At 44.1% G+C, this 19,823-nt stretch overlaps 1 protein-coding gene across 1 annotated transcript in view; it reads left to right on the forward strand.

Moving 5' to 3' along the window:
- DKK3 (dickkopf Wnt signaling pathway inhibitor 3) overlaps positions 1-19,823 on the forward strand; it is a 295,985-nt gene that overhangs the window by 116,634 nt on the left and 159,528 nt on the right. The window contains exon 5 of the mRNA XM_086955944.1: positions 15,985-16,077. Within this exon, the coding sequence (XP_086812070.1) occupies positions 15,985-16,077 (93 nt within the window). The remainder of the gene's footprint in view (positions 1-15,984; positions 16,078-19,823) is intronic.

The following is a 19,823-nucleotide window of genomic DNA, read 5'->3' on the forward strand; positions in this document are numbered from 1 at the left end:
TTGGTACATAGGATTATACATCATGCTATGTTACTTTATTCAGATCTATGGCTTGTGTACTTGATGGGTCAGTGTGTGGTCTGCGGTCCGCTGTCCCCACATCTGTGATTAGATGTTTAGTAAGTGTTGCTTAGACTTCCACAAGAGGTGTGCTTGCAGGTTAACCATTCCCATGTACTTTTCATAGTGTGTATAGGATGGCGCCACCTGCGCCTTAAGTCACATGTCATACTGCCACAATAGTAGGTCTTTAATTTACCACCCTCAGTGTATTAATCTTGCTCTAAATGTTTAACCACATGGCAATGTTTCACTTTCTAGCACACCGAATAATTGTATGAGCCCCTTTCTTACTCTAAGGAGAAGAAGGGTCGGTTCTTTATAATTACTTTAGCAGTTTTGTAATGTTGCATGGTTCACAACAAATAATAGAAAGCATGGGAGAAAATTTGAGAGGGGCAAAAAGGTATAATGCATAATGCTGATCTTGACAGTGCTTAATTCTTGGAGTAAACTGCCCCATGCATGTGTTGTTTACGTGTGGTTCATTTACACCTGTGCTACGGCAGCAAATGATGGACGGAATGCTGAATAAATCAAACGTTCACCCTCAGTCAAGAGATTTGGGTTAAATCCATTATTGTTTTGCTCACTATACCACCCCAGTTTGGACCCAGCTGTATGCAAATCAGCCTTGACCCTGCACTTCATGGGAACAGTCCAGCCCGAAGTGCAAAGTGTAGTCCTCCCTGGTTTGAAACAAGTATCCTGGGTTTAACCCAGATCTCTTGATTTCGGGTGAATGTTTGATTTATTTAACATTCCGTCCATCATTTCTTGCTGCAGTGGGATCGGAATGCCCAGACGTGGGTCCCTTGCTTACTGTGCCACTGTATTCAAGCTAGCCTGGCTGATGAGGGGTGATACCCCTAAACCGGTCCCAGGATGCCAGAGCTGTGAAGGAGATTGCTGACATCAGCAGCTTTTTCCTCCCAAACACCAAAGAGCATCATCTGAAACTGTGCATAACCTACTTGACACATTATTTTAGGCTTAAATTTGCCTTTGTTCATGTGGGCACCGGAGCCCGTGGATTAGTCATGTAATTACAGACGTGGGAATGTCTGTACTCTTCTCAATTCACCATTGAAACCCAAAAGTTGTGGACTGTTCGTTTCAAGTGAAAGTTATATATATATATTTTTTACCAATATAAGACGCTGGTGGTAATACCAATGTTGCATGCCGTTATTTTCTTTATGCAGCCTCCTCTTGCACCTTCACAGTAATTAGATATGCTATTGAAGTATAACAGGGCCCGGATTTTATACGTTTTGTGGCTTTACTAATTGCCATATTAGACAGGATCGGTCTTTGCATATACAGAAACAAAATTGCCCGTCGTCCTTCAAAACATTCTTCCCATTTTGTACATCCAGTGAGAATTTTTTTTTTACACATATCAACTATTAATCAGTTAGTCGGGTCTACAAGGCCATTTAGTTTCAACAGACCAAAGGGAGCATCCAATAAAACCACTGGATACTATCTGTGGTCAACCAGGAGTTAAGACACTGTTTTCCTCTATACCCTCCCTCATTAGTAATCCAGAAATGGATAGGTTCAAACAGACCACCTCAATAAATCTGTAATTAGTCATGGTATCGCCTTCATCATCTCTTCCCCTCTCTTTTCACCCTTTGTTCATCTAAATGTCTTCTAGCTGTTGCTCGGAAGGCAGGAGGTACTAGAACTGGGAGTTCATAAAGCTACTTCTTCAAGCAATATTGTTCTAGGATTCTAGTCCTATTCACATGGAGTCTGTGCACTATGGTAGACCTCCATCTCTTCAACCTATTCCCACCAAATGAATCATTCAAGATCACCATAGCCCAGATCCAGATGGGGGATTGTTTCTATTCGAAAGACTACAAAGATATATGCATCCATATGGCAATATAGCAGCCAGAGATGAGATATCTCCAATAAAAGTGAGGGTGGTGCACTGCCACTACAAAGTGCTGCCATTCCAGCTCTTCTTAACATCCAGGTCTTTACTAAAATAATGACCATGGTTGTAATCTAAATATGTTACAGTGAGGTGCACATCTACAACTGCCTGAATGACCTGGTTTTCAAAACCCGAATATGCCCAGAGATCAAGGGATTTTCTCCAAGAACTGACATTTTCGCTTTTTGCCTGGGACTTTCATTGTAGAAACTAACATTTTTACTGGTTGTCGAAGTGCTGTGTTTATTAAAGGTTATGAATTGCACATAGCGGCAGAGAAATATTAACCCTGTTGAGATTGTAGCTCTTCATAGTACCCTTTGCTACTTTCTGTCCTGCCCTCTTACCTCAGTGGTGTTTTTGAAGTTGGCTGTTGCATTACTCTCTTTCTCTGTGCAGATAGTGGCTAAGGGTCTGCTCTATCACTTTGTTCTGTTACTGGGAAAGCGACTCGGAGTACCTGCTGGTACAATGTCTCACGTAACAAGGAAGGAACGTGGTTCTCAAGCAACTTCCTTATGCTTTGGCGGCACCCATGATTACGTGACATGAAATTTGCAATTACATATCACTGGGATATGCTGCTTCTGCGAATAATCTAATTTGTGGACCTTGAACTTAGTTTCCTAGATTCTCTTTTTGAGTAGTCTAAAGAAAACATTGAAAATCTACAGACAGATAGAAAGCATTTCAATGAGTATTTATATAAGGCTGAATGGCACAGGTTCCTCTGGTGAACACAACACTTTGCTGTACTGTGGACAGTGTTCTATCATTTGTCTCTCATACGGTCAGTTCTGAGATCCATATGAACTTGCTGCATATAGAAATCCAAACGAAGAGTGTGTGTCTCTGCAGAAGGCCATTGTTACCTAACATTTCACTCCCCGGAGGCCGGGCAAGATGACCAACAGGGCGTGAATCCCTGCAGCTCCTGCTGGCTCTTCTGTAATTCTGTTTCATCCTAACACTGCTGCAGCCCTGGAGGGGTAAGTATCTGCCTTGCAAGCCCCTGTGGTGCTGTGCCTGATCCTGGGGGCGAGGTTGAGGGCAGCGAGGTGGGAAGCAGCGGCTTCAGAGCGGGAGGCCGGAGCGACGTAAGCTGGGCCTGGGCCGTGCTGCTAGCTGCAGGGTGGCTATGGTGGAGTTGTTCCTGCTGGCAATCGTGGGTTGAGAGGCCGTGGGGTGGTGGCCCAGAAGCAGGGAGAGCCGGCCGGGGGCAGTGGCTGCCCATCAGATGGCTGATGGAATACGCTTGATCAGCTGGCTGAGCGGGGCTGCTGCGTTCTTGCGGCCCGGTGATGGTGGAGCGCCCTGGGCTCCGGGGGAGTTTGGCATCATCGGGGCCTTGCGGGGTCCTGAGAGGAGAGCTGGGGCCCCGTTGAACATGCTGGGAATGTTGGAGGGTCCACCCTGTAATCTGGAGGCCTGCATGGTGCCCTGGGCAATCACCCAGAGCTGTTGGAGTGGTAGCGTGGAGTAAGACGGCCCCAGAGTGAGTGGCCTGTAGGAATGAGCCTGGGCCTGCGGTGCAGTGACATCTGCTGCACTCTTCTGTCCATCTTAGTCCACTAAGGACATGAAGCTGTGCTTCAGAATGTTTGTTCTCCCCTGAGACCATAAGCAGTCTTCATGGTCTATAGCCCACAGCAACCACCAAGCAGGGCGTAGGTGGGTGCCGCTGTGCTGAGCAGTGCTGGATCACCGGGGTGCGAGGGGGAGCCTCGTCGGGTCGATCTCCTGGCAGTCATACATGTGTCACGCACCGCCCTGGAACATAAGATCGAAACATTGTCTAATGATGTCAATTTGCTCAGGGTGGACCTCGTTAAGGTAGCAGAGAAAGTGACCATGGCGGAGGGCAACATTGAGATGTTCCATGTGGAGGTGGCGGCTCATAAGCAGAAGATGAGTTGGATTTATTGTTACTTTTTTGAGATACTATTAGGATCAAATGGCCTCATATGAACCACTGTTTTTAGAAAAAAACCTTAAGCAGAAGATGGTCTGAATGACCATTGTAGCTCGGGATTTGGAGTCTAAAGTAGAGGATGCTGAAGGCCTCTTCCCCCGCAGCAATATTTGTATCTAAGACTTTTCGGAATGGGTGGAACGGACATCTGTGGAAGGCTTACTGGAACCGAAGGTACCACAGATTTGAAACCACAGGACCTCTCAGACATTTTTGTTATTGAGGGAGCACATTGTGCGCTGGTGCCTCCGCTGCTGCCTGGGTCTTCCCCTCGGGCCTTCATAGCAAAGATACTGAACTGTAGGGACAGGGATTGCATACTTAGGGCTGCCCAGGAACAAGCAGCCCCAAGGTTTGAGAATCATTCAATGGCGATTTTCCATGACTACACCAGGAAAGTGCAGGAGCAGTGCAAATTGTTTTTGGAGGCAAAGAAGAAGCTGCATAACATGTACCATAAGTACATGCTGCTGTATCCTTCTAAATTCAAGGTCCCACCCAACGGAAAGGCACACTTCCTTGAGTATTCTGAGGAGGTCTGGAACTGGCTAGAAGTGAGGGACAAGGTTTCTGCATGAAGTGCGGGCACTGGGGACACCCTTGGTCATAGTCAGTTTGGGGCAATTGGAGGGGCTGCTTCAAGAGGGACAAATTTCGAGGCCTCTCTCTGAGGTGCATAGGGTCAAGATCCAGGTAGATGGTACAATGCAGGTGGCTGAGTCAGAAGATGTGCAGGTGAAGGAACTGGGCCAGCAATTGCCCATGATGAAGGTCCTGCTCTTGGACACTAAGTCTATGCATAGACACAGACTTAGGCTAGACTGATACGACATGACTGTGTTGTGGCTTGATTGGGAAGGGGCTGTAGGCAGAATTCTGGTTCCTTGTTCTTCTAGGACCTAGGCGGTGCCAGCTGGGGAGTGGGAGGGAGGGTTACTATCCCGGTTGGATAGATTGGGGTATTTATGGGTGATCCTGGCTCGTGAGGTGGACTTATGTAGCAAAATGTTTTCACTATGTTTGTGCGGGGAGGGGGGAACTCTTCTTTATTCTGATAGTTTTAGTTCGTATTGTTGTGGATGCATGATCAGATTGTCGCAAATGGTGCTGCAGGGAAGCAAGCAGGTTATAGAGTGCATGCATGTATGAGTGGAGTCAAAATCTTGACCTGGAAAGTGTGGGGACTGGGTACATACATCAAAAGACACATCAAAAGAAACAGTATTATGTCCTTTTTTAAGGGCCTTGAGGTGTCCATAGCGTGCCTTCAGGAAAAGCACCTAAATAAAGAGTGTTCAGAGGGTGCGGAAGAAATGGAAGGGGCAGGTTTTCCTCAAGTTCCATTCCACTTATGCCATGTGGGTGCTTATATGGGTTGCCCTAGGAACCCTTTCTGCGCTTACATACATGAAGGCAGATGTCGAGGGGTGGTACGTGGCACTTTAGGGGAAGATGGACAAAAGGCCTCTCTCCCTGGTTAATTTGTATGCCCCCAATGTGGACAATGCCAAATTTTTCCATAAGCTTCAGGAAGCAATGGGGGCTGGACTGGAGTTTCCGATACTGTGGTTGGGGGATTATGATTGTGTCCTGGATGAAGAGGTAGTACTTTACTTACTTTAGGTAGACAGACATCCCCCTAGACTTGACTAAAAACCTCACATGTCGAAGGTGTTGCGAGAGGTGATGGATAATTTTGGGCTATGGGATGCCTGGAAGGACAGCAGGCTGAATAATAAGTGCTTCACCTGCTACTCAACAGCACATAATGCTTATAGTAGGCTGGACAGGATTTTGCTGGCAAATGTGCAGTCAGGTTATCTGCGTGGGGTGACTCAGCTAGCGCGATTCCTATCGGATCATTCACCAGTGTGCTATGAGCAGGATCAGGGCGTGGGGGGTCGGGGCACCTCCGGGGTTATGGAAGCTCCTGACTAATATCCTGACAGATGCAGTGAGCAAGAACACACTGTCACAAGCATTGACCGTCAGGATGTGCAGGCAGCTACAGCGTGAGTTGCGTCAGGTGGAGATGGAGTTGGAGATATCATCGGGGCTCGCAACAGTGGACAAGGGTGCTCAGCTGGAGGAGCTGCAGCTGCTTAGGAGAATTACAGGGAAATGGGGTAGGCTGGATGCATGCGCACCCAATATAGGCAGCACTTACATCGGGTAGGGTACAAACGAGGTAGGCTTCTGGCATGGCTGTTGCACAGGGAGATGGTGTCCCGCCGGTTCGTAATCTGAGGGACAAGGCTGGCGCACATGAGAGCACGTGTGTGGCATCACCTGGAGAGGGTGTATTGTGGTGGCACCCGTAGCGAGCTGAATAAAGTTAGGGCCTTCCTGGTGCATCTAGAGGTTCCTAGAGTCAGGGCAGTCATGGCAGAAGAGTTGGAAGGTAGCACTACATTGGAGGAGCTGCTGGCGATGCTCCAGATGCTCCCGCGCACCACGGCTCAGGGGCGTGGGTATATGCTCCCCATTGAATTTTATCAAGCCTTCCCAGCAGTTCACACTCAAAAATAGCTTCAGGTTTTCTTGGAGGCTGAGGAGCTGGGACAGCTTCCGCCTAGTGTCAGATAAGGGCTCATTTGCATGAAGACCAAACCAGGAGGAAGGAGATGGTTCAGACCTTACTGCATATCATCCACTGACGATGATTAATTCTGATATCAAGATTCTGTGTGAATTGTTGGCCAACCGCTTGCGTCCTTCAATATATGGATTGGTCCACCGGATCAATGTGGTTTCCCACGGGGACGGAGTATGACCTGGAATTTGTGCCGTCTGACACATGTCCTACATGAAGTGGAGGGTGCACAGGAGATGATGGCCTTAGCCTCCATTGATATCGAAAATTCTTTCAATTCTCTGGACTGGGTGTACCTTTTGGGGGTTATGGAAGCAATGGGATTCGGCCTGAGATCTGGGCCTGGATCCGCTTGTATATGGCTCTTGCAGCACGAGTTTGGGTTGAGAGGCTTGGTTTAGATCAATCGGGCATTGACCATGGGACTCAGAAGGGAGCCGCTGGTCATTCTGATCTGCGGGTCTTGCACAACTGGGGTATAGGGTTGGGATGAAGTACACATGCAGTGTCCCTCTACCCTGAGGATGCGTGTTCTATTTGAGGGCCCAGAGGGAATCTTTACTGATCCTGCTGTGGCTTCTAGAGGATTTTGGTGAGGCTTCCAGCCTTAGGCTTAACTAGACTAATCTCGAACAAAGGGGGGAGTAGCCCCACTTATCAAGAGACAGGATCCCAGGTACAGAATATGTAGAAATAGAAGTTTCTCTTGGTATCTTCACACAGTCATACACAATTCATTCTACTAAGTATGAAAACATTCAAGAAAGCCTATCAATCAATTATAAATTCAACATCAAACAAGTGTGATTCTGAAATATGTTCCTTTAATTAAAAACGTTTTTGTTGTAATAAAAATTGATAAAAACAAAACATATACGTACCAAATTCCTAACAACACACAGAGAAAGAAACACATTTTTCCATTCAGTGTAAACAAGAGACAAGACAAGTGACAAAAATGAGAATCCTCATAACAATTTGTTAATTCGATTGAATCAAATTCATAGAGATCTATCCATTCATGGATGATTAGACTCAAATGTTCTTTAAAAAAAGTTGTTGACGCGTTTCGGTGGACTAGAGAATTTAACACCACCTTCCTCGGGACTTTATATTTCTATTATCTCTCTTGTAATAGGCACATATCAAAAATGCCTGTTGAAAATCAAAAATGTATCAATATATAAACATCTCATAATCATTTTATCTTACACAGGTACATGATATACATAATCACATTTTAAAAAAACTTTATTAAAACAACTTTTCTTTAACAACATATTTCCCTTTCATATTGTATTAAGTACATGTCTTTATATTTCTATTATCTCTCTTGTAATAGGCACATATCAAAAATGCCTGTTGAAAATCAAAAATGTATCGATATATAAACATCTCATTATCATTTTATCTTACACAGGTACATGATATACATAATCACATTTAAAAAAAACTTTATTAAAACAACTTTTCTTTAACAACATATTTCCCTTTCATATTGTATTAAGTACATGTGTTTTAATAAAGGAAAAAATGTTTTTAAAGAAAAGTTTTTTTAATAAAGTTTTTTTAAATGTGATTATGTATATCATGTATCTGTGTAAGAAAATGACAAACAAATATTATATTCTTTTATCAATTTTTCCTCACTAGACTCCAGTACATGGCTTCCAGCTACACTACCCCTATGCAGTGATATCAGATAGGATGAAAGACACGGCTCTCGGCTATACTTGGAGTGTGTCATTTAAATGACACACATTTATTTTGATACCTAAGGAATGCTCCAGGGTATTGCAGTGGTTCTTGAAGCTTATGAGTTCCCAGTTATAAATTATAACCAAAAGAAATAAAGGCAGATGCATCAAAGAAAATACCGTGAGCAAACAGGCAGATTCTCAGAATCTGGCCTTTTGCTCCCGGTATTTTTGCATTTGGGGTGCATCATCCCAAATGCAGAAATCGCACTTTAAGGAATCTCTAAATAGCGATTCCTTAAATTGCTCTTGCATTTAAGGAATCCCAAAATGATATTCTTTAAATGCAATGCATGAAACCCAAAAAAATAGCGATTTCGCTAATAGGGGGAGCAAATTACCATGAAGTTGAACTTCGTGGTAATTTGCTAAAACTTTGAAAAATGCACTTTTGTGCATTTTTCAAAGTTACATGTTGCGCACACACATGCCCTTAGGGCATGTGTGTGTGTAACATTTGTCCACAGGTCCATTTCAGGGGTGCAACAGGGTGTCCTTTGGACACCCTGGCACCCTTGAAATAGCGAAACATTAGCGATTCAGTAATAGCTAATCGCTAATAAGGAATGGCTTTCCCATTCATTCCTATGGGCCTTTAGGCCCATAGGAATGAATGGGAAAGCCATTCCTTATTAGTGATTAGCTATTACCGAATCGCAAATAAGGAATCTGTAGGAATCGCTAATAACATTGCGATTCCTACATGCATCCCGTTTTGCGAGTCTTTAATAGCGATTCCTTAAAATTAGCTATTAAGGACTCGCAAAACATAACTTTGATGCATCTGCCAGATAGTGTTTTCATTTAAGAATCAGGTTAGGGATTTCTGCAATATGAGTTAGAGGGCCCGAGGGTCCTATGTACTAAAGTTCCAGAAATCGATCTCTTGCAGACAGATTGTAATGTGCTAGTAATACATCATCACTGTCATATCAGCTCATTGTCACTGATTTACTGCACTTGTGCTGAGGCATCTTAAGGGGCCATTTGTACAGTAGGCCTGGGCGGTGAACTGTGCTCCATTTCCGGAGTTTGCAGAGGTTTTTGCAATCCGCGCTCTGCAGAGCTCACAGAGTTTTGGAAAACTTTTCTCCCCAACAGTAAGTTGCCGAGCGCGAGCAAGGAAAATCCAATGCTAGACCGATTCCCAGCGAGACCTCTCAACGTGGGCGGTGCTTAATTTGTGCCGGTGCTTTCCGGTGCTTAGCACCGGCACTTAATTTACAGGGCCGGGTCTACGCGTCTCGCATGTGCGTCACACATGCACATTGATGTTTTTAAAATTTACTGAGTCTGCCCGTAATATAATATTCTGTGCTCAGCGTGTTCAATCATGCAGGTAGCTGCCCTGCCTGCACTGAGGCTGCCTGCCTGTGGTGCTGTGCCATCCATTCGTCCAAGAGTCAGACAGAATACATTATGTATGTTGCTTGCTTGTGTTATCATGGCGGCCACGGGACTAGTACGCACACGGGCGGGCCACAGCAGTAATTCTGTCTGACACACACACACTGATTTATTGGGGCATCAGGGGCGGGCTGGATTTGGTTTCGGTATTGTTTTGTTAGGGGGGTAGGGGCTGTGCGCACAGCGCGCGCAGATTTTTTTATTTCACATGACCACGCGCGCCTCTTCGCCGCAGCTCACTGCTAAGTCATCTGCGTGCCAGAACTGCCCCCCACAGACGACGACGTTGAGGCTGAGCCTGAGGGCAGGGCACTGAGGACAGGGCAGGGCAGCCTGGAAGTGTATGCAGGGCAGGTAGGCAGCCAGGCCTCGATGTGCAGTGCTGTCTGGTGGAGTGGTGGTTCTGGTAGCATCGGGTAGCAAACAGTGCACCAGGCCACCTAATCGTAAAACACACAGTTATACACTGAGCAGGACCGGGACCGCCCACCACGAGTAAGGTAAGGATTGAAGTTAAATAAACGAAACAGTGAGTGAGGTATTTAGTAAACTACTGAGTGAGCAAAGCTAACTAAGCGGCTAACTAAGCCAACTAACTTCTAGCAATTCCAATACCGTGCAAAAAAAACAACTAACGCTGTACTTTTATTTTTGGTAGTGTGCGTGAGGTATCCGTCCGGTTGTAAGATCACCGGCGTGCGTGTGTGTGTGGGTGGAGGGAGGGGGGGGGGGGGGGGGGGGGGGGGTCGGGGAACCAGCCCTGCAGGCTGCACTGCCTTGTTTTCCAGAGTTTCCACGTCTTTCCAGTACTGCAACTAACTCGGTGCCTGAGTCCGGTATGAATCCTCTCTGGGTTTCAAAACATATGTGATTGGCATGTTTACTGAGGTCTAAAACCTGCAACCTTCCCTGGCTTTCCAGCAGTCTAGCTCAGTCAGTCTGTCAGTCATGTTCACGGACATTGGCTTCTAGGTGCTAAAGTGGAGAGCCTATTGCGATGATGGGCTACTGATTGAAGAGGAAGGTGTTTAGAGCCTTGCTAAAACCGGAAAGAGACGATTACTTGCAAAGTGACACAGGCAATGAACGCCAAGCCTCTGCCGCAGGTTACTTACTTCCAAATCTGAAGAAGAAACATCAGTCAGATCTTAGATATCTGCAAGCGCTCTGCAAATTATGTTTCTTCGACATATAATCAGGCTCTGCAATGCGTTAGGAGCCAATGCGGCTTCTCCTTGCTCCTGTCACAGAGTAAACATTTTTATAAGCCACATAGAGGACCTACATCCCTGTTCTGAACTCATTCAAGTTGGCCTACATGTAGCTTGGTCTGGTGGCTAAGTGGACTAATGAGTCGACTGTAGGGTCCTGTTTTTGATCTCATGGTCATAGGTTCAAATCTGGGCAGATCCACTCAGCCTTTCATCCTTCTGTGGTCGAAAAAATGAGCACCATTGAGTTGGGTAGCAATAAACACCTGGTATTCTGTGCCACGTGTTATGTTATGCTTTGAAGCAGCAAGATGGACGGATTTACTGTTAAATATCATACTTTGGGTACGGGCACCCACTACTGTCACCCCAGACTGATGACTAATAGTAAAAGAACATGGCATAGCATTTTCAGGTGAAAAAGTACATTTTTGAGTTTTTAGAAATTTGAGGGACTGGGCTATGATTGGAACAAGTTATGAACATATGTTGCTGGAGCAGAGTGAGGGGTCCCATACTGTGAATATGTTATGCTAAATTAACTTGTTGAGAGCACGAATACCTGTAGGTGTCAACGCGCTGCCTACTGTGAGCATATAAAAAGACCTCTCTTGATTATAAAAAGGGGATTTATAATGATCTTTAGAGATGCTCAAGGTCTTTAGTACCTACAAATAGACTCCCTACTTGGATTTCAGTTTCCAACCCTTCTGCTGTATTAATAGGTGATTTAATCATGAATAAAAAAGAGGGAGACTAAGAGCCAGATTAAGGTCCAGTACCGGTGCTTCTCACTAGGATTGACACTTCTAATCAGTGTGGGTACTTGTTTCTATGTGGACCGGGTATAGAAAACATTGAAAGACAAGGTATGGTTGGAATATATGGTTGATAATCAATTGTCTTACAAAGAATCTATCCAGTATACTGTACCTAACATATCAATTTGAGTTCATTGAAAATTTCGACCCATCAGTTAAACGTCTCTCCACCAATTGCAACATATAGATCACATAGTGGTACATTTTGAGATTTACACACATTTTCTAATCTGATTTCACTTTTAAGTTGTCATATGCTTCTCAAATTCTAAAATATGTTATGTTATTTTGATTCGTATAGCACACTAATCACCCAAGAGGGTATCCAGGCCCTTGGGCAGGTGTGTACTTGCAAGTTATTCGATATGTGAAGAACTGGGTCTTCAGCTTTTTGTGAAACTCAAGACATGAGGAGGTGGCTCTAATGTGTTTGGGCTTGGAGATGTGGGTGAGGCCAATAAAGGAAGTGGGTTGAGCCACAAGAGGTTATGGGTGGAGCCGTGGAAGTGGGTGTGGCCTTTTAAAAATGTGAGCACCTGCACTTCATATTTTACAAATTAAGCACTGGCGGTCGCGGATGATCACAACCACTCAGGTTAAGAAACCTTCCGTTTGTGTTGAGGAAGCTGCCCCTCGAGTAGAACTTCTACTCGAGTGGCAGAAAGAAGCAGCGCCCTCTTGCGCTGCACATGATGCAGTTTGCGCTGATTTTACAGTGTGGGACAAACAAAGGTGTGAGGTTACGCATTCCGAAGCTTGCAGAATTCCACGTAGCTTGGTCGATTTTTTTTTTCACTTCGCAGAGTGTTGGGTAGCGGATCTCCGCCCAGGCCTAGTGTGCAGTTTCTTGATAAAAGACCGTTGCTTCCTCCATGTACCGAAGCCGCCAAGAGCTCAGTCAAACATTCACCCCTTTGCCATGAAAGCGATTGCCTAATGGCAGCACCGACAAAATGAGAGAAGATCAATGCAAGTACTTAGGCAGAAATAACCCAGTTGGGAATTCATTAGACGGCACAGGGCCAGATCCAAGAGCTAGAGATCAGTGATGAATCAAAAAATGCGGAGAAAACAGGGAAAAGTAAACGGTCAGGAATACCCAGCAGAGAAGCAGCGGTCCAGCTGCATGGATGCTGTTTTAGAATGTGAAGGCGAGTTTCTCATAAGCCTATATGTGCAATAATGAGTTGGGAAAAATCGTCTGAAATGCTAGGCCTCAGAGTATCCAATCCAGCTGTATGACTTTATTGACAGACATGTCACCAGAGATGCCAGCAGAACTGGAGTGCTTGGCTGTCAGCAATGTGTACACACCCAGGGTAAGAGCCAGTGGGCATTAGCTGTCCATTCGCAGGCGACATTCTGATCCGGACTAGAACTGCCAGGTCAAGTTGCCTCTAGAAGGCAACACACACAAACCAAGACTTTGTAGGGCGTCAGTAGTGAGGTGTAGTTCGAGACCTGTGGCTCTGCCAGAAACAGTTTAAGAACATGATTCTTCACATTCTAGTAGCACGCAGGGTGTCCTTTTCTGCTTTGCTTGCTCCTACACATTTATTTCTGCTGGGTGATCGTCCCTACAGAGCTCTTGCCAGGCAAAGTGAACATTTACGCAGGGTTCCCACCTTCCAAGGGCCAGCGGGTAAAGTGATCTGAACAATCAGAAAAATCTCTCTCCCTCGTTCCCTCTCGTTCTCCTTCTTTCAAATTCTCTGTCAAAACCTTTCTCTCTCATTCTACATCTATCTCCAACTCCATCTTTCGCCACCTATCTATACCTCACCACTTTCTTCTTTTATATTTATCGCTTTCTCTATCTTTGCTATTTCTCTCTCGATCATCTCTCTTGTTCTTTCAAGCCCAACCCACGTAACCAGTTTGCAAATGTTTGACTAATTTCCTTTAACTTATACTTACCTCTCGGTTTACCTTGTCTGTCTATCAGGCCCCTCTCATTCTATCTCACTTCTCTTTAATATATCTCTCCTTCTGTTGTATCCTCTCCTCTCTTTGTGTCACCAATCATTGAATCCTTGCCTTTCTCACAACCTCACATCCCCAAGGCCCCTTTTTCTGACTACTTTTATGTCACCACTGTCAGCCACTCTCAAATATCTGTCGCTGATTCATCTATTTTCGAGCACCATGCCTCTCTCTTTACCTCAAATCACCTCTTCTATCTCACCTCTCTCATATCTACTCTGCTTGTATCTCTACATTTACATGTACCTCCACCCACCTCTCTCTTTTTTTACCTCATCTCTACTTCACATCTTTTCTTTGTGCACTTCATCCCTGCTTCTACCCTATACAGCCAAGTCGCTACCTTCATCTTGCCGCACTACTCACTTTACCTAACGTGTCTTTCAGTACCTCGGTTCTCATTTTGCCCTCTCTCTAGCTCACCACTCGTTCTACCTTGCTGTTGCTTCCCTCTATACTTCTGTCACTACCCTATCACTCTACCTGTCTACTTCTGCCTCTCCCTCTTTCTAAACACTCTTTCTACTTTACATCTCTGTATCTCAGCCATTGGTGTATCCCACCACTCTCTCTACATGTGTTCTCCCAAACCTCAACTCTTTCTGCCTCACCCCAAAAGCTTGCATTCCTTTTTCTTTTTTTTTTGTAAAATTCTTGCTGGGTTACTTAACTATTCTCCTTTAACTTACATCTCTCCCTACCTCACCTCACCTCATATCTGTCTCTAACTTCTGTCTCCCACTTCTCCTTCTCTGTTGCTACACCATTCTTTTTAACTCTCTGCCCCTTGCCTGGCTCCTACGTCCTCCAATTTCCAAGAGCCGGAAGTCCTTGACTTGCCGTTGGAGATACACATAGAGAGAAGCGGGACAAGGAAGAGAAAGAGAAAAGTCCTGGAGAAGTGCTTTGAATCTCAGTGGTGTAGCGAGGATGTCAATTGTGAAGTAGGATTTATTTGTGAGCATGAATATTCGTCAATTAAAGCTGCACTTTCAAACACTGTGCACTTATTTGAGTATGATGCACTAGCTCCCTAAACAGCAAACCTGGTTCAGATCAGTGCGGTGTTTATCTATCAGCTGATGCCATTGGCTGTCTGGGTGCATCTTTCTGCCTCAAAGCGAATGCTTACATTGAATTGCACCAGATCACAAACTACCCCTATAGTCCTGTCCTGTACCTGCTTTCTCTCTCCCATATGTCTTGCTAGCACTATTAAGCCCAACCTATTGACTTTGGCAATGGTTGTTAAATGGACTTTCTTGAATAGAAACAAAAGTACCCTCCCACAAGCTCTCGCTGAGCATATGCCTTGAGTTTACAGTAGAGGTTATTGACCCTAAGACGAAGCAGTGTGGCTAATGATGAAGTGCCGGCTCCTAACTAGAACAAAGAAACAATATATTTTGTGTGATGACTACACGGTGGTCTTGGTCAATCAAGCTGTGAGTTAAAGAAGGGTGACTTATTCGGAGAACATGTTACTGGAAATATAACTGTCCCGTTTTGTATTGTAATTAAACATGAAAACCGTTGGAAATACCTGATAGAGACATTAGTGCAGGGTTTTGGGTTATTGTGTAATCTTGTATTATCTACAGAATTTACAATTAGGCCTGGGCAGAATTTCAATTGCGCCAGGGTAATTTTGGTGATTCCCCATTTCTCTGTAGCACAGAATTACCAATAATAATGCAATTACTTCTGCTCATGTAATTAAGAATAATTTGGGAGGAATCCTAGTGCGAGACCACATTTAGTAAGCTATTCGTGTTCTGCTGCATTTTGCATTGTTTCTTACTGAATATACATCCTCGCTTGAATTTTGGAACATAGCGCTAAATGCCGGTAGTAAATTGGGAGAAAATCCTACCCCAAGAGCACGTTTGGCAAGCAGGAGAGGGTGCTTGCGATCGCTAACCGTGCACTATTTCTCAGAGCAAAATGTAATTTTGCGCTGGTCATTTTTGTGCTAAGAAATAGTGCTAAAATTAGAATTGCTCTTCTTGTGTAATTCAAGTGTTATTCGCAGAATTCTTAGGTAATTCCACGTGATTACACTACAGTAAATTAGAGAAGTTATGCCCACCCAATTTACAATATTCTCAAATGGAATGAGGACTAAATTTGTTTGGGACTACAGGGAACAGACCTATGTTTAAATGTGTGTCTGTGAAACTTACAATATCAAGTAGACAAACTGAACCACTGTGTCTGTGTTTCTTTTAGGAGTGTTTAATTGATGAAGATTGCGGACCAAGGAAATATTGCCAAATTTCAACGTTTGAGTACAAATGTATTAACTGCAAATCTCAAGAAAAGGTAATTGTATATTTTTATAGTGCAGTGCACGTTGACATACATTCCTTATGGGGGCTAACGATAGGAAAAAAGGTTGGGCTTGTGTCAAAATTATTCTTCTGAACGATTTTTTATTAAATGTATATATTTTGGTGAAGTAAATGTTTTGCATGTTTTATTCTTTGCGTACGATCAGTAGTTACTTAACTCCATCAGCGGTCGCTGGGTGTATGTGTCCCAGAACTATGATCCGAAAAGCCTTTTGGCATTTTTACCATCATGTAATACAGTTTTAGCGAGCCTTACAGTTCAAATCTGAGTGAATACCGTTTTAGGATTTTTAGACGTATGATCATATTTGATCAACACTCTGATTCATACGTTACTTTAACCCTTCCATCTGAACCATTTGTTCCACTACAAGAGCATCAAGGTGCGATGAAGGGAACCTCTTTACTGCGAAGTGTAATGTCTGATGATTGGTAGATGAACATTATGTATGTTGGAAGGAGGAAGGTCTTTTCTCATAAGTAGAACAAAGAAGATTTGATTCCAAGATCCACAGGTAAGGAGCAGCAAGAAAGAGCGGGGCTGGGAAAGAAAACGACCACCAGCCAGTGAACATCAAACAGCCCCACATTAAAACTACAACTTTCAACACACTCATTCCATTCTATCCACACATTCCATCACTCACAAAGCAATACATATATACCAGACAGCTTCCACATTTAATAAACAAAGAACAAAAGTAGACACATCAATAAACTGAACAAAGCTATGGCTGCAACACCGACCTCCACTACAACATGATACCAATACATACTAGCCAAACTTTATGATGCACTTCTCATGCTTTTCCTCACGAACTCACCCTTACAATGTACAGGCGCAAGACACTTACCAAAGCAACAACCTTGCTACCATCTCCTAACTCCTCAAAAATGTGTGACCCTTTTCCCAAACAAGAAACGCATTTCCTGGAATGTTATCCCCATCATGAAATGAAGTATCATCACTCACCCACCAGTTCTTACATAGGGAAACACTACTTTGATTGAACACTGATCCACCAACAACTCTCACCGCACCATTCAACACCTCAACAACTCTTACAGGTCACAACCATTTGGTACCACCTCTTCTACGACCTGCAGGAAACTTCAGCTGTATCAACTAACCCCCAAACATCTTCCGCGAAAAAACTCGTCCTCTCGTTCGTTCCATGCCATGCCTCATCCTTTACTTATATTTGTTCAAATCAGCTTTGCGGACCTCAATCAGGTAGAAGAAGAGCCATGTCCTCAGACACTTTGAAACTTTCTGGTAGACTAGGATGTGTTGATGACTTGTAGTGATTTTGCACACGTTAGCATGAAAGTTGGGTTATAAGTTTGTAGCCTCGTTTGTCTATGCCTACCGCTGACACAGCTTGATGGACGGAATGCAGAACAAATCAAAACATTCACCCCCAGTAAAGAGATCTGGTGCAAATCCATCATTCTTTTGCTCACCATACCACCCCAGTTTAGAACTGGCCATATGCAAATCAGTCTTGACCCTGTGCCTCATGGGAACAGTCCAGTCCGAACTGCCAAGCCGGGTCCTCCATGGACCGGAAACAAGCATCCTAGGACCGGTTTCGGGGTTTCACCCCTCATCAGCCAAGATAGCTTGAATCCAGTGGCACATTGAGCCCGGGTCCCACGTCTGGGCATACCCGGCGCACTTAGGGGAAGAAAGCAAAAGACACACAGTTGATGGACGGAATACAGAACAAATCAAAACATTCACATCCAGACAAGTGACCCTGCATTACACTGTAAAATGTAGTCAACCCTGCTGCATAATTTGGTACTTTCTGTCACATAATTCCAGAGGACCTGATTAAAGTGCTGCAGCTCTTCCGGTCCTTGAGAGAGGTGGAGAGAAGCAAAGGAGAGAGATGGGAGGATAATAGGGGGTCATAAGGAGGAGCTGGGGCCTTTCTGGGTATTTTGCATTATTAACCTTCCTGCTTCTTCAAATTTGCTTGAAAATGCTCCATTTATCCACTATTTTTTCAAGATTTTCTCGGGGGGAGTACCCCCTTGAAACCCTGTAGGTTGCTCTGGCTCGCTTGCTACGCTCGCATGCCACAGTGCTGAACAGTGATAATTTTACACCCCACCACTTACAAATGTCACCAGCCACCAATAGGTGAATGTATGACAATATTCTGTATTCTGTCCATGAATTGTTCTTTTCGCATTAGTCACCCCGAGTGGGACGGGTATGCCCAGACGTGGGTCATGTGCTCTCTATGCCACTGGAGTCAAGCTATCCTGGCTGATGATTGGTGAAAACCTGAAACCGGTCCTAAGATGCTTGTTTCCAGTCCAGGGAGGACCTGGCCTGGCAATTTGGGTTGGACTGTTCCCATTGGGGACAAGTTCAAGACTGATTTGCATATGGCTGGGTCCAAACTGGAATGGCATGGTGAGCAAAAAAAATATGGATTTAGGCCCAGATCTCTGTACTGGGGTGAATGTATGACATTGTTCCGCATTGTGTCCAGCAGTTGTTCTTTTTGCATTGATAAGAAAACTGGGCATCTATTGGTCAAGTTTCTTGTACAGAATATGAAACAAGTTTAAGTGTCTTTTTTTGCCTGTTCCATAATGTATCCATAACTGTGACAATCCTTGGCTTATTCAAACGTTGAATCATACCTAAGTAGCACAATAAAAACATATGTGTCATTTGACAGTACAAAGACTCGATTGGAACCATTTTGAGCAGCCCACACAGCATGCGGCACAACACGAAGGTCAGCTTCCTCCAATTTGCTGTTAAGTTCTTCAACAATATGACCAGTACCTTTTGAATATCAGTCTGCAGGCACCAACTCCTCATTGACACTCATTGGAAATTCAGGGTTCACTGAAGCATCAGCAATGTTTTGGCAAGTTAATCTTTTTCGATGTTGATGAACAGAACTTACCAAGTTGCACATGTACAGGTTTTTTTGATGCAGACAAGGTCATGTGTTCCACTTGTAGACATTCGTCTGATTCTCTCACATTCTTTGACAGATAGTTCAAAATAACTCAAAGACAATGTGCAGTTCTTGGAAGGTGCACACTGACTTTGATATCTGCAGATCAGTCTGTATGACTTCTCCGAAGTTTTACATGGATTAAATCTTGACCATTTGCAATTGTGACATAAAGTCCACAACTGCAGTTTTCAATGAGGACACATTTTCAAATTGAAATTCTACAGGTAAAAGTTTCTTTTTTGAGCAATTTTATAAGTTTATGCTTCATTGGTTTGGTTGCAGCATCTCTATCAAATAATGCGTTTGTTGAAAGAAGATCATGCAACAGAATGTCCTTGATAAATTCACTGCCTTTGTAAGGCGACATCCATCTCTCTGTGTTTGCGAAAGTTGTTTTTTTGTAACCTGTTTTGCAGTGATTGGTTGGGCGAAACTCTTACGATGGCAATTAAAGGGTGGAAGTTTAGCGTTAGTGATTATGTCAAATAGCTTTTTCTCTTTCAATACAAATCTCTCTCTGCTTCAGTTCTGCGTATAGGATCGATCAGCGTTCCAGAACATCTAGAGATGTAGATGTGTCTTTATATCGTTATCCACATATTGTTGGGTCACGAAGCGGTGTAGTCACACAGGTTCAGTCATTTCAAAGAGGTTTCCTTGCTGCTGCATGAAATGAAAAAGGCTGTCAATATGTTTATGAAAACATTCCCCTCGCTTTCCCACAAGT

This window comes from Lissotriton vulgaris, chromosome 2_1 (assembly GCF_964263255.1).
Source record: "Lissotriton vulgaris chromosome 2_1, aLisVul1.2, whole genome shotgun sequence".
Taxonomy (NCBI): Eukaryota; Metazoa; Chordata; class Amphibia; order Caudata; family Salamandridae; genus Lissotriton; species Lissotriton vulgaris.